At 33.8% G+C, this 13,076-nt stretch overlaps 1 protein-coding gene across 1 annotated transcript; it reads left to right on the top strand.

Annotated features, from left to right (window-relative positions):
- Positions 1-8,053: 8,053 nt before the first annotated feature.
- On the top strand, positions 8,054-12,286 carry LOC132286859 (cytochrome P450 714C2-like). Its single transcript, XM_059789264.1, has 3 exons — positions 8,054-8,197; positions 11,562-11,809; positions 11,932-12,286. The coding sequence occupies exons 1-3, from the start codon at positions 8,054-8,056 to the stop codon at positions 12,284-12,286; spliced, it is 747 nt and encodes a 248-aa protein (XP_059645247.1).
- Positions 12,287-13,076: the final 790 nt, after the last annotated feature.

Genomic DNA, 13,076 nt, shown 5'->3' with positions numbered 1-13,076 from the left:
ATGGTGGGAAGTGTGTTTTATCATTTTTTTCGTAGTGTTCTTATATCATATATGACATGTGGCCAAGGGCCAAACAATTCTTTGAATGCATCTATGATGATTGACTTCATAATTTGCTTTAAAAAGGCATTTTTCATGATTCTAGGGTTCAAGCATGTCATATTTTACATATGGTGTATTTTGAGGCCATGGACCATTGGGATGCATTTTATTATGCATATTATGTTTGCGAGAATGTTTACTTTGCATAAAATATCATAGTTGCATGTTATACTTAATGGTAGGCTTCAAATTTCTCATTTTCAAGCATTTTTTATGTTTAATAGGTCGGATTTTGCGTTGGGCATATTTGGGGGGTCATGGACGATTGCCACATGTTTTAAAACACTTATTGCATATGCATGCATAATCGTTTTTGCTCACAACTTCATATTTGGGCATTTGAACACTTAAAGCAAACTTCATTTTTTGTTAAAACTGAACTCAGGGGTATTTTGGGTATTTCGGGTCAAAAATAAAATTTTCTTTTGACATGGTTTGATTGTAAAAATTATTTTAAGGAGAGTTTCTTCTTCGTGTTTTTCCAAAAAAATGTCATCTAAGGGTCCAAGATTGCATTTCAATCCGAAAAATCAGTGTTGTTGTGTTGCTGTCAACTGAGTGCCATGGTGGGCGCTGGTTGGGGCATCGGTGAGCATGCGCGCGGGCGCATGGGCACCGCGCACACGTGTTGGTGCATGGCCTGACACTCGTTGGGCTGCCACGACACCGATTTTGTTTTTGGCTTTTATCCTTCGTTCAGACTCCGACTCAAGTGAATTTTTTTTTGAACTTTATTAATTTTTCGTCGTCTATCCAACGATGTGCTTGGTTGCACTTGGATCTTTCTAAAAATTATGATTTTTCCACTAGGGCTAAACATGTACGTTTTTAAAACTTCGCTTCCGCATTTTTGTTTTCTTTTAAGTTCCGTGACTTCATGAGAAGTCATGTTTGTGTCTTAGAGATGACGTACATCTCTTGAGACTTTGTTTGCATGTGAAATGACCATTTTTCCCTCGGGGACATACTTGGTCTATTTTCACATTTTTTGTTTCCACATTTGTTTTTGTTTTCGCTTCCGTATTCCGGATCCATTATCGGGTCACATTGACTATCCGGGTTTGTGAAAATTCGCAACGTCATATAAATTCTAGGGTTGTGCGCTCTCGTCTGCCGATTCCGAAGGCGATATTCCAACATTGTTCGTGCGTTGAAATTCTCACTGAAGATCTGAAGAAAAACTCCCTTTCTCTTACCTCTGCATTTTCCGGCAAACCCAAAGCTGAACTTGCCCTCTATCTCTATTCTCGTTCTCAACTCTGAACTTGCCCTCTCTCTCTGTAACTGGAAACTACAAAATCTACAAGAATCAGAATCAGAAGAACAAGAATCGGCATATCATTTCAGATTGTTCAAAAAATCAAACCCATATCTTTCAGTTTCCATCGCCAGCTGTTCCAGTTCTGGTTGCCCCCCCCCCCCCCCCCCCCTCTCTCTCTGCAACTCCTAACTTGTGTGTATGGGTTTTTTTTTTAATTTTTTTTCTAAATCAACTAATCAAGCTCTGTAATTCTTGTTTTGCAAACTAAATCGTATTTTAATATTACAAAATTAGGAAGTTGCCTTCTCTCTCTCTCTACACAACTGGAAACTACAAAATCTACAAGAATCAGAATTAGAAGTACAAGAATCGGCATATCATTTCAAATTGTTCAAAAAATCAAAACCCATATCTTTCAGTTTCCATCGCCTGTTGTTCCAGTTCTGGTTGCCCCACCTCTCTCTCTGCAATTGCTAACTTGTGTGTATGGGTTTTGTTTTAATTTTTTTTTTCTAAATCAACTAATCAAGCTCTGTAATTCTTGTTTTGCAAACTAAATCGTATTTTAATATTACAAAATTAGGAAGTTTCCCTCTCTCTCTCTCTACAACTGGAAACTACAAAATTTACAAGAATTAGAATCAGAAGTACAAAAATCGGCATATCATTTCAGATTGTTCAAAAAATCAAAACCCATATCTTTTAGTTTCCATTGCCTGCTGTTCCAGTTCTAGTTGCCCCCCTCTCTCTCTGCAACTGCTAACTTGTGTGTACGGGTTTTGTTTTAATATTTTTGCTAAATCAACTAATCAAGCTTTGTATAATTCTTGTTTTGCAAACTAAATCGTATTTTAATATTACAAAATTAGGAAGTTGCCCCCTCTCTCTCTCTCTTCCACTGCAAACTACAAAATCTACAAGAATTAAAAGTTCAAAACCCATATATTTCAGTTTATCCATCTGTCTGCAAGAATCAAAAGTTCAAAACCTATTACCTATATCAAAACCCATATCGACATATCATTTCAGATTGTTCAAAAAATCATATCTTTAAATTTAGGGATATATTCAAAAGGTAAAAAATGCTACCAAACATGTTCTACCATGTTTCTGTTCCAAAATTCTTACTGCAATTTTTCGTCGCCAAACATGTTTTGCTCTTATCTTAGAACAAAACATGACAAAACACTTGTTATGTTCAGGTTAAAACAAAACACTACAAAACACAACACATTTCAAACGGGCACTAAACATTGGGTTGTCTAAGGACCTTTTTATAATTTCATTTTATAAGAATAAGAGAGTGAAGGGCTTTGGAATTTTTGTGGAACGCGAATATCATAGCCTTTTTTAATTTTAGAAAGTGTAATTGCGGAACAACTATTACTATTTTTTTTTATATAAAAATATAATTAAATGAAATGTCGAGTAGGGCCGTAATCGACCTATATATATATATAAATATATATATATCTATAGGAAAATTACATATAATTGAACATTAGGACTCTATTTACGTGAAGTCAAAACTCTAAAATTTTAAAATAGATAAAATTTTCAAATTGATGATATGGACGTGAAAAAATAATGTGCATGAAAAAACACTGCATTTTAACCTGATGTCCTAAAGCTCTAAAGGATGTAAGTATAATTTATGTGGGCACCTACATAATACTGTATTAATTTTCCCATCAGGGACTATATCACCTTATGTGCAAATCATCTTGAAGGTATTTAATACAGTACGGTCGTTTGGACTTAAGGGTAAAGTGTAAAAAAAACCCCTAAACTATGGGTCAAAATGCAATAAACCCCCTTGAACTAAAAAAAAATGCAATTAACCCCCTGAACTATTGTACTTCATTGCAATTTACCCACTCCGGTCACGGGCAAAAATTTTTTGACCGTAATCAGGCGCGTGCAAGCCACTTTTTTTCTAAATGCCCATTTTACCCTTATCATACAAAAATACCAAAAAACCCTTATTACCCAAATCTATTTCCCTAATGTGTATTTGTATATATATATATATATATATATATATAGATTTGATCTCTCTCTGATCTCTGTCCCCCTCGATCACGATATCTGTCCCTCTCTCTTTCAACTCTATCCCTCTTGATCACGATCTCTGTTAAATGTATAAATAAAACAAAATTTCCAAATTTGATAATACTTTCCTTTTTCTTTTTCTTTTTCTTTTTTTCAAATTGAAGAATTTACCAAATTGAATCCGCAATCAATCATCGAATGTTGAAATCCTATCTCTACCAAATCACCATCTCTGTTTGGAACATTTGAACAATTGAATGTGGAGAACATAAAACGAAATTTCCGAAATTGATGATACTTTATATTTTTTTTTCCTTTCCAAATTGAACCCCAAATCAGTCGTCGAAAGTTCAAGTTTTGATCAGCAATCTCATTCCCGTTCTAGATCTACTGATACATTAGCAACATTATGAATACATCCCTCTCATTCCCGTTCTAGATCTACTGATACATTAGCAGCACTGTGAATACATCCCTCGCGATGTGGTCCAGGCCGTCGTCAGCGACCACCATGTAAATCAGCCACCGGTTGGTGCAAAGACAAGGTAGAGGATTTGATCGTTTTCTTTGCTATAATGGACTGGTTGGGTAAGGTGGAAAGAGGAAGTTTGTTGGCACCGAGGAGGGTTCGGCGTCTCTTGACGCCGAAGAGGAGAGATGCCGAAGAGGGTTTTAACGGCCGAGAAAGGCGTTGTTCAGTGAGACACATAGAACTGGGCAGTGACCTTCTATGGTTTTGAAGGATTTTGCTCCAATGATGCTCTTGGCAGATCTGTTGTGGTTTTAGACAGTAGTGTTTCGGTGAGCACATCTTCTTGGATTGATTGCCAAAATCAATGCTCTAACAGATTCTTGGAAGAGGAATCTCCTTCTTTTCCATGTGAAAGTATACAATATTTTATTGAACTTGTAAGAGATCACGATAGACCATTGGAGCACAGTTTCCACGGCGTCGGAGGCACGAATTTGGTGATGCAAGTTCAGCCGCCGGCTAGATTTGGTGGCGAAGTGAGAAGGCGGCGAAAAAGAGGATTTTTTTTTTTTTTTTTTTTTTTGTTTTAAAGTGACTCGGTGAGGAAGATAACAGAGACCGCATTGAGATGGGTGTGTGACCATGTCATGCATATGTCAACGTTTAATTGGTCCTGGGATTGGTATCCTGCACCTCACTTATGTTAAAGTGCACAAGTGTGAAACAGCGTCATTTTAAATGAGGGTATATGCGTCTTTTGATTTTTCCGATCAAATCACTTGCCGAATTGTCCTTAATTGCAACAAATCAAAAGTTCAAGGGGGTTTTTTGTAGTTCAGGGGGGTTTGTTGCAAAAGGCCAATAGCTCAGGGGGGTTTTTTGCACTTTACCCCTTAATATTTTGACAAACTCAACTTAAAATGGTAGGTTGGACCTCACCTTTAAATGTTATTTAATTTTTCATGTCTACGTACATGCATCATCATTTTTAAGAATCATATCTATTTGAAAATTAAGAACTTCTATTTCATGTGCCGTAAAATGGAACTCCTAAGTTAATGTATCAGTAATTTATAAAGGTAGCAAAATGGGTCTGAAATCATCAACTTACTCGCATTCATCCGGTTTTTAATGATTTTGGGTGAATCATATTTAAAATGGGTCAAAAATAGGTTGAGTAATTTTTAACTACTTAATTTGAGGGTCAAGATAGGCTACCCATATTCAACCCATATTTCACCCAGCACATAATAGACCCACAGTACACATCTATTCTATATTGCACTCAATTCATTTATCTCTTTAAAATTCACTCACTCACAATTAGGGTTGCAAGTTGGGCTGGCCCAACCCAACCTCAACCTGAAATCAGGTTAGGTTGGGCCAGCCCGAATATTTTTGGCTGGTTTCACGGGTCAAATTTTTTTTTTTTTCTCCAAATATGCAAATTATATTTTCCTTTTCCATGTTTGTAAATATCAAAAAAAAATTTAAAATTTTATTTTTAAAACATCAATATTTTGAGCGGGTCAGTCGGCTTTCACGGGTCAATTTTTCTTTTTTTTTTCTTTTTTTTTTTACAAATATACAAATTACATTTTCCTTTTCCAAGTTTGTAAACATTAAAATTTTTATTTTTTAAACATCAATATTTTGGGCGGGTCGGTCAAGTTTCACGGGCCAATTTTTTTTTTTTTCAAATATGCAAATTACACTTTCTTTTTCCATGTCTGTAAACATCAATGTTTTTAGGAAAATTTTATTTTTAAAACATCAAAGTTTTGGGCGAGCCGATCGAGTTTCACGGGACAATTTTTATTTTTTTTTACAAATTACATTTTCCTTATCCATGTTTGTATACATCAAAATTTTTAAGAAAAATTTATTTTTTAAACATCAATATTTTGAGCGGATCAGTCAGGTTTCACGGATCAATTTTTTTTTTTCAAATATGCAAATTACATTTTCTTTTTCCATATTTGTAAACATCAAAATTTTTAGGAAAATTTTATTTTTAAAACATCAATATTTCTTCTCTTCCTTCACTTATCTCTCTCTAAAACAAGTCGATAAATATTGCTGAGTTTGAGATTATTATTTTTATTTGTTATTAAATAAAATTTTAAAACCTTCCAAAAAAAAATAATTAAAAATAATAATAATAATAATAATTAATGGGTCCACCGTATAGATTTTCAACCGCCCATTTTCAACCCGTTCTGAACGGGTTGAATATGAGTTTTGACCCGTTCATTTTCAACCCAATCCAAACCTAATCCAACTCGATCATTTGCCACCCCTAGTAATTTCCCATATACGGCAATGTGACCTTTACATTACATTTTGGGCTAAAAAAATGTGTTAAATAAAGGATACCTTGTGATCCAAAAAAATATAAAGAGTCATGAAGCAATCGAGAAAAACACACACACATATATAGAGGAGAACATAGCTAGTAATTAATAATCACAGAAATTAGCAAAAGAGGGCATGCAATAGGGAAGAGGAGAGAAACCAAAAAACATGGAAGCAGTTTTCCAGTTGTTTTTTGGGTAGTATTGTTAATGTTTTGCAGTATTTGCTTGTCTGTGTATAACCTTATGTGGCTTAAGCCTCAAAGGCTTCGGTCAAAGCTTAGTAGGCAAGGGATCAATGGTCCTTCCCCTTCCTTTCCGCTAGGCAACGTTGTGGAGATGATGAGGATTGCAACCAAGCAGTAGAGCAAGACTCCATCGACAACAAGAGGTGCTGACAATATTTCACATGATTGATTTGCTTCAATCTTCCCATACCTCAAGCAGTGGACTCATCAATATGGTACGTGTACATACATACATACACACACACACACACACACACACACACATATATATTTGTTAACATGCAGTTCCATTCTAAATATATATAATACACTCATCTTGTAACAGAACGGAACATCATCTTATCATTGGCAAATTTTCAAGTATTTTATGTGACAGATCCATATCTGGCTAAGGAGATGAGCCTCTGTACGTCAGCAAACTTAGGAAGGCAGAATTTTCAAAGGAAAGTATTGAATGGAGGGGGCATTCTTAACTCAGACCAGAGAAGAACCATAGCTCCTCAGTTTTACATGGATAATATTAACATACGTAGGAGAATACTTGAGTCCTCACATGGGAGAATGAATTTTATCCTCCTAGCTTAAGTGGTCCAATACAATTAAGATACATTTTAAAATTTTTAATAATAGTTATTATCCAACTTCTTACGGGTTAAATCCAAATCCAATTTTTTTTCTTTTCCTATTTAAAATTTTTAGAATTCCTTAAACCCAAACTCAATTTTTTTTTTACCCAATTTCAATTTGAAATCATAGTCGATCTATCTACATCAATCAAACACTCAACTTTACCAACAGATCGTAGTCTAACGGTACCAAGCCCCTACTTCTCAAAAAGAGGTCAGGAGTTCGAGCCTTTGTGAAAGAATGTTTGTGTGAGTACCTAACTAGGAAAAAAAAAACACTCAACTTTTATTCAATAGGTAAAATAATATACAAACCAAAAGAAACTCATAAGTGACAAAAAACTGCACCAATCAGAATTTGCAATACTCACAAACTTTTAAGTTTTCTTTTACATATTTTCCACCAATGTGAGAAAGGCGAAAAAAATACAAACAAAAAACAAAAAACCAACCCTTAGCCTTCTCAATTGAAGGTGTTGGGAACTTGTAATACCCCTACTTTCAGAAGAATAGTCCTGGTATTTAATTTATTATTTTAATTGAATTTTTAATTTTTAATTATTTAAATTATTTAGTTGCTTGTGTGTTGGACTTAATTGATTATTTGATTGTTAATCGATTACATGCTTGTTTGTCTTATACTATTTAAATTACTTGTGGATTGGTTTATTTAAATGGTGTTTTATTTTCTTTTATTATTATGGTTTTAATGGAATTATTTTAGTTGGTTATTTAAATTGTATTTTGTTTTTTAACTTAAATATATTTTAGCGTTTTAATTATTTATGTGGCTTTGTGATTTAAATGTAATTTTAGCTGCTTCATTATTAGGGTTTTATGTTATACATTGTAGTTGGGTTAGAGCCGACTTGTTGTTGATTTAGGATTTAATGTAGGGTTTAGATTAAAACCTATAAATACCTAAACATACGTCTGCTATGGGTTACAAAACAAACCCTATTCAGCCTATTCACGAATACTGTGAAACGGAGAGTTACAGAGAGGAATACAGAGAGCAACAGAGAGGGAACTTTGAGGGTTTAATAGAGAGGCTCAAGGAGGAAGGAGTGGGTTGCTTCTGGGTTAACCAAGAGTAACAGAGGCGTGGAACAAAGTTGGAAGTTCAAAGACGTGGATTAGAGTTTCAAATCTGAAACTCAAAGGTAAGTTTCTGTTCTTACTCTTTCTCTTTAATTCGTGTTCTGTGGATGCCTAGCTAGACTCCAGGAGTTTAATTAATGCTAAACAAATTAATTATGCACGCTTAATCAAAATAAAACAAAGGGTTGCAGAGTTATACATACCTGTTCGTGTTTTCTTTAGTTTGGGATCTTTATGCATGAACTGTTGTTTAAATTGAATCTTTGCATGTTAAAACACTTAAAATAATTTAGTATGGACGTATGGGACGTAAGTTGAAGCTTAGAGGCCTTAGCAATGGAGTTTTAGGGTTTACAGAGGCTGAACAGACGAAGAAGACAGCATCAGCACCAACTTAGCCGACTCAGTCGGAGACTGAGCCCACTAAGTTGGTAACTTAGCCGACTAAGTTAGGAACTTAGCCTGCTCAGTTGGCAATTGAGCCGACTAAGTTGGGCCGCGACCTGGAACTTAGTTTTAATTACCCAGAATTGTTTTAGAACCTATTTTAAGTAATCTAAATGGGTTGAATGGCCTTTGGATGGTTCTAAAATGCATAATACACTTCTTATGCTTAAGAAATTTGACAATACGGATATATAAATAAATTTTTATAAACTATTTAAAGGATGAATCAGTATAAAAGCATATAACTTAGCATACTGATAATGGATGGAAAGAACCAAATTGCTTAGCTTAATTTTGGGCAACATAATGGATTATAATAAGATTATAAATCTTATATTGGATGCATGATAGATCATTTTATGTTTAAGGTTTGAACTATGCATGCTCTGGATGTTAATTGTTGGAATATCAAATTCTCTAGTGCAATTACATGAATTAATGCTGGGATTTAATTGCTAAAATTTTAAATACTTTTCTGCACTGATATGGATAATGGTTTGGATTGTAAATTACTAACTTATTATTATGTTTTGTAATTTACATGGATATGGAGGATTGTATGCACCGGTATGGGATGGTGACATACTAGGGACGGTTTAGCTCAAAACGCTTAAACCTACCCTAATGGATTAAAGGATGGATTGAAAAATATTGAATCCAAATTGTGATTGAGTCAGATCAACTGCGACTAAGTTGAATGGCTTCCTGGATTAATGGATGGTAGTTAAGTCATATCAACTAAATAAGTTGAGTGACTAACTAGTTGTATATTGTATGTCATCTCAATAAGTATTTGAATGACATACCCTGGTTTTGGACGAACTTTATATATATGTTTATGGTACCACGAGATGAGCTCGAGTCTCAGACTCGTTGGTTAGGGTGCGTATATGCAGTGGATGCGTAGCTGGTTAAAGTAGGTTGAGGTGTACCCTGTTAGGTCTAAGTACTCATACCCACCTTTGGGTGCGTTTCGCATGTTGCCTTCTATTCAAGTTGAGACCCCTACTGTAGTCCAGTGAATGTCCCTTAGTGTGGATATATATATGTATAGACTAGATAGATATTGTTGAGCTATCTAGGATGTATCTGCGTATCGGATTACTGCTTGGATCGTAGTAAAATAGGACTTGCATGTGGGCCTGACCCACTCTTTATTTTTCAGGTGTCCGTCAGTTCCAGGGTTAGAGCTTGGACGTGCAGAGCAGATACAGATATTCATTCCTCAGATTACGTAGGAATCTTTTTTATGTTTAGCTTTAGATTCTATTTTAGATATTTTAGTTTCTATTGGATTTTTAATAAGGGGTCCACTGGACAGATTCCCGAGTTGTAAACTTATGGAGTTTTGGATTAACGGATTTAAATAATTATGTTTTGAGGATTTTTATTCTAGTTTCTTTCAGCTTATTATTTTTATTTCTTTAATTCAATTTGTATTCCGTGTTCATTAAAATATTAATTGTTTGATATTCCCTTGGGTTTGGGCCTGGGCCTGATCAACCCGTGTCTCGGATCCGAGGGGTATCACAGAACTTATAAGAAATATATATACGAGAAAAGCTATATTTAACTATAAGTTAACATCAAATTTTCATATAATATTTTAAGCTCATATTCCTTCCTTATTCAGCACTTGATATAGTACATTCTTTAAAAAAATTTAAAAATTTTTCAATTTGGGTATAGAAACAATTGTATTCTGTTAAAAAAAAAAAAAAAAAAAAAAAAAAAAAAAAAAAAAAAAAAAAAACCTTTGTGGATTCGATTTAACCCATAAGAAAATGGATAATAATTATTTTTAAAAATTTTAAAATTTTAAACATGTGTCTAAATTGTATTGGGCCACATCAGGTAGGAGGATGAACTTTATCCTCTCCTGTACTTTTACATATTTTAGTTAGCTTGCACACTCATTAATTAGTTATACTACAACTCATATCAATTAAATTTGAAAAAATTACCACAAAAAAAAAAGTAAAAAAATAAAATAAATGAAAATGGAGTCAAAGTCAACATTTTTTAAACTTATGGATTTAAACCAAAATCTGATGTGAGCATGGATTTTAACATGGAAACTTTTGTATACAAAGATACCACTCTTGTGCACACAGGTTCCATTTTTGTACAAACCAAGTAATCAAAATGCTCAACACAAAAAGTGATACATTTGTGCACAAAAGTGGTACTCACATGCACAAACGTGGTACCTCTATACAAAAGTAGTACTTACCTACATAAAAATGATACATTTATACATAAAAGTGGTACCTCTGATAACAAGAATGGCATCTTTGATCACAAAAGTGGTACTTATATGCACAAAATTAGTACTTACATGCACAAAAGTTGTACTCAAATATACTAAGGGTAATTTAGGCAAATGAAGAGTGTTTTTCCATATCCACATCCGATTTTGGTCGAAGTTTGAAAAGTGTTAACTTTGACTCCATCTCTAAGTAATAAAACCATCCAAAGTCAACTTTTTAAATAATGTTCCCATTAAATTTTGTAATCTCCCTCCCCCTTTAATTCTTTCTTAAATAGGGGGAAAAAAAAAACTATGGGTGAGCTTGATTTGTCACTTAGAAAACAGTTCTTAACAACTCATAAAATAAAAAATTATCATTAGAAAATAATAAGAGATATGAAAACATACTCTCTTTTTTCTTTCTTTCTTTTAACTGAGTTTTCAAAAAACAGTTCTTACAAATAGTCAACCAAATAGATTTTTGTATAATTTTCTAATTTTCAAATATCAGAAAATAAAAAACTTTTCTCCAAAAACTGAACCAAGCAACTAATTAGGTGTTGAGATGTAGTGATAAAACCTACTGAAATAGATATATTTTTAATTACATGATATAACCTAATTGTTTGATATATGGTTGCATGTAGGGCAAGGTGGAGCTAATGGTGGAGGTTGCAACCAAATTGGTAATGACATGGAAAACTGAAATAGAAAGGCAAGGGGGAGTAGCAGAGATAAACCCTAATGAAGACATGAAAACCTTTTCTTCGTCCATCATCTCAAAAACTTTACTTGGAAAAAGCCATTTTGAGGGGGCAGAGATTTTTCTTAAGTTTAGGGACATTCAAAAGACCTTTGCTGGCCAAAGTTGGTTGAAAACAATTGTTGGGCTATCGTATGTTGTTATTAATAATGTTATTGTTGTTTTTCTTATTTAATTTTATCATGCCCTAATTATGTTTGCCATCCCCTAAAAATAACATAAATATTAATTCCATCATTATGTTAATTAATTAGGAAATTTCCATCCAAGAACAATAGATGGAAGTGGAGATTAGAAGAGGAGTTAAATTTAATGATTTTAAATATTGCAAAAGACCATATGGCAGATTCATCTGAGACCGACATTTTACATAAGATCATTGAAGGAGCTAGAAATGATGCAGATGCAAAAGCAGAAGAGAAGTTTATAATGGACAACTGCAAGAATGTGTATTTTGTAGGGTATAAGAGCACTGCAGTTTCAGCATTTTGGACATTGATGTTGTTGGCATTGCATCCAGAATGGCAAGCTTGTGCTCGTGCTAAAGTGTTACAACTTTTGGACAAGATAATCGCAGTGTCCCTGATTTCAATATGCTTGGCCAAATGAAAGTGGTATGTATAGATGTAAAGTAACAAGTCTTATACATACATATATATATATATATATATATGCTAATTAAGACTAATTAATTGATCTAGTGCTATAATATTGCATGAATACAGTTGATAATGATAGTCCAAGATATCCTACGTTTGTACCCTCTAGGAAATTTTATTCCGAGGAAAGCATCGAAAGAGATGAAGTTCGGAAACATTATGATCCCGAAAGATGTGAATATAAGGATTTCAGCAATGGCATTGCACCAAGACCTTGAAATATGGGGAGCTAATGCAAAGATGTTCAATCCTGAGAGATTTTCCAATGGTGTCCTTAGTGCATGCAAGGTTCCTCAAGTGTATATGCCATTCGGTGTTGGGCAGCATATTTGTGTTGGACAACATTTTGCTTTCCTAAAATTGAAGGTTGTTCTTGCTGGGAAACTTACAAGTTTTAAAAACTTTTTGAGGGATTTTCATACATAGATTTTGATTCATAACATAGAGACAAGTTTTATTCAAAATAAAATAAAAGATGATGTATCATTTAATTAATAGATTGAATATTTACATCAAAGGTTTGAGTAAACCTTTAGATCTTTCCTCTAAAGTATTTGTTCTTACTTATTGTACATCCCTTAGCAAGATCATTTATCCTTCTTCTTGATAGTGATCTTCTCTTTAGAAATCACCAATATACCTCGATAAATGACCTTAGAGGCAAGGCTTATGGTAACCTTCTTTAGAAAAGAAAGCAAACCCTAAAAACTAGAGATAGAAAGTATATTCCTTGTTCTTTC

The sequence above is a fragment of the Cornus florida genome, unplaced genomic scaffold, assembly GCF_030987335.1.
Source record: "Cornus florida cultivar Cherokee Brave unplaced genomic scaffold, ASM3098733v1 CherokeeBrave_3.0.0_Hap2_Chr11, whole genome shotgun sequence".
Lineage (NCBI taxonomy): Eukaryota > Viridiplantae > Streptophyta > Magnoliopsida > Cornales > Cornaceae > Cornus > Cornus florida.
The sequence above is the reverse complement of the archived record's forward strand: the minus strand, read 5'-3'. Positions and strand labels throughout refer to the sequence as shown.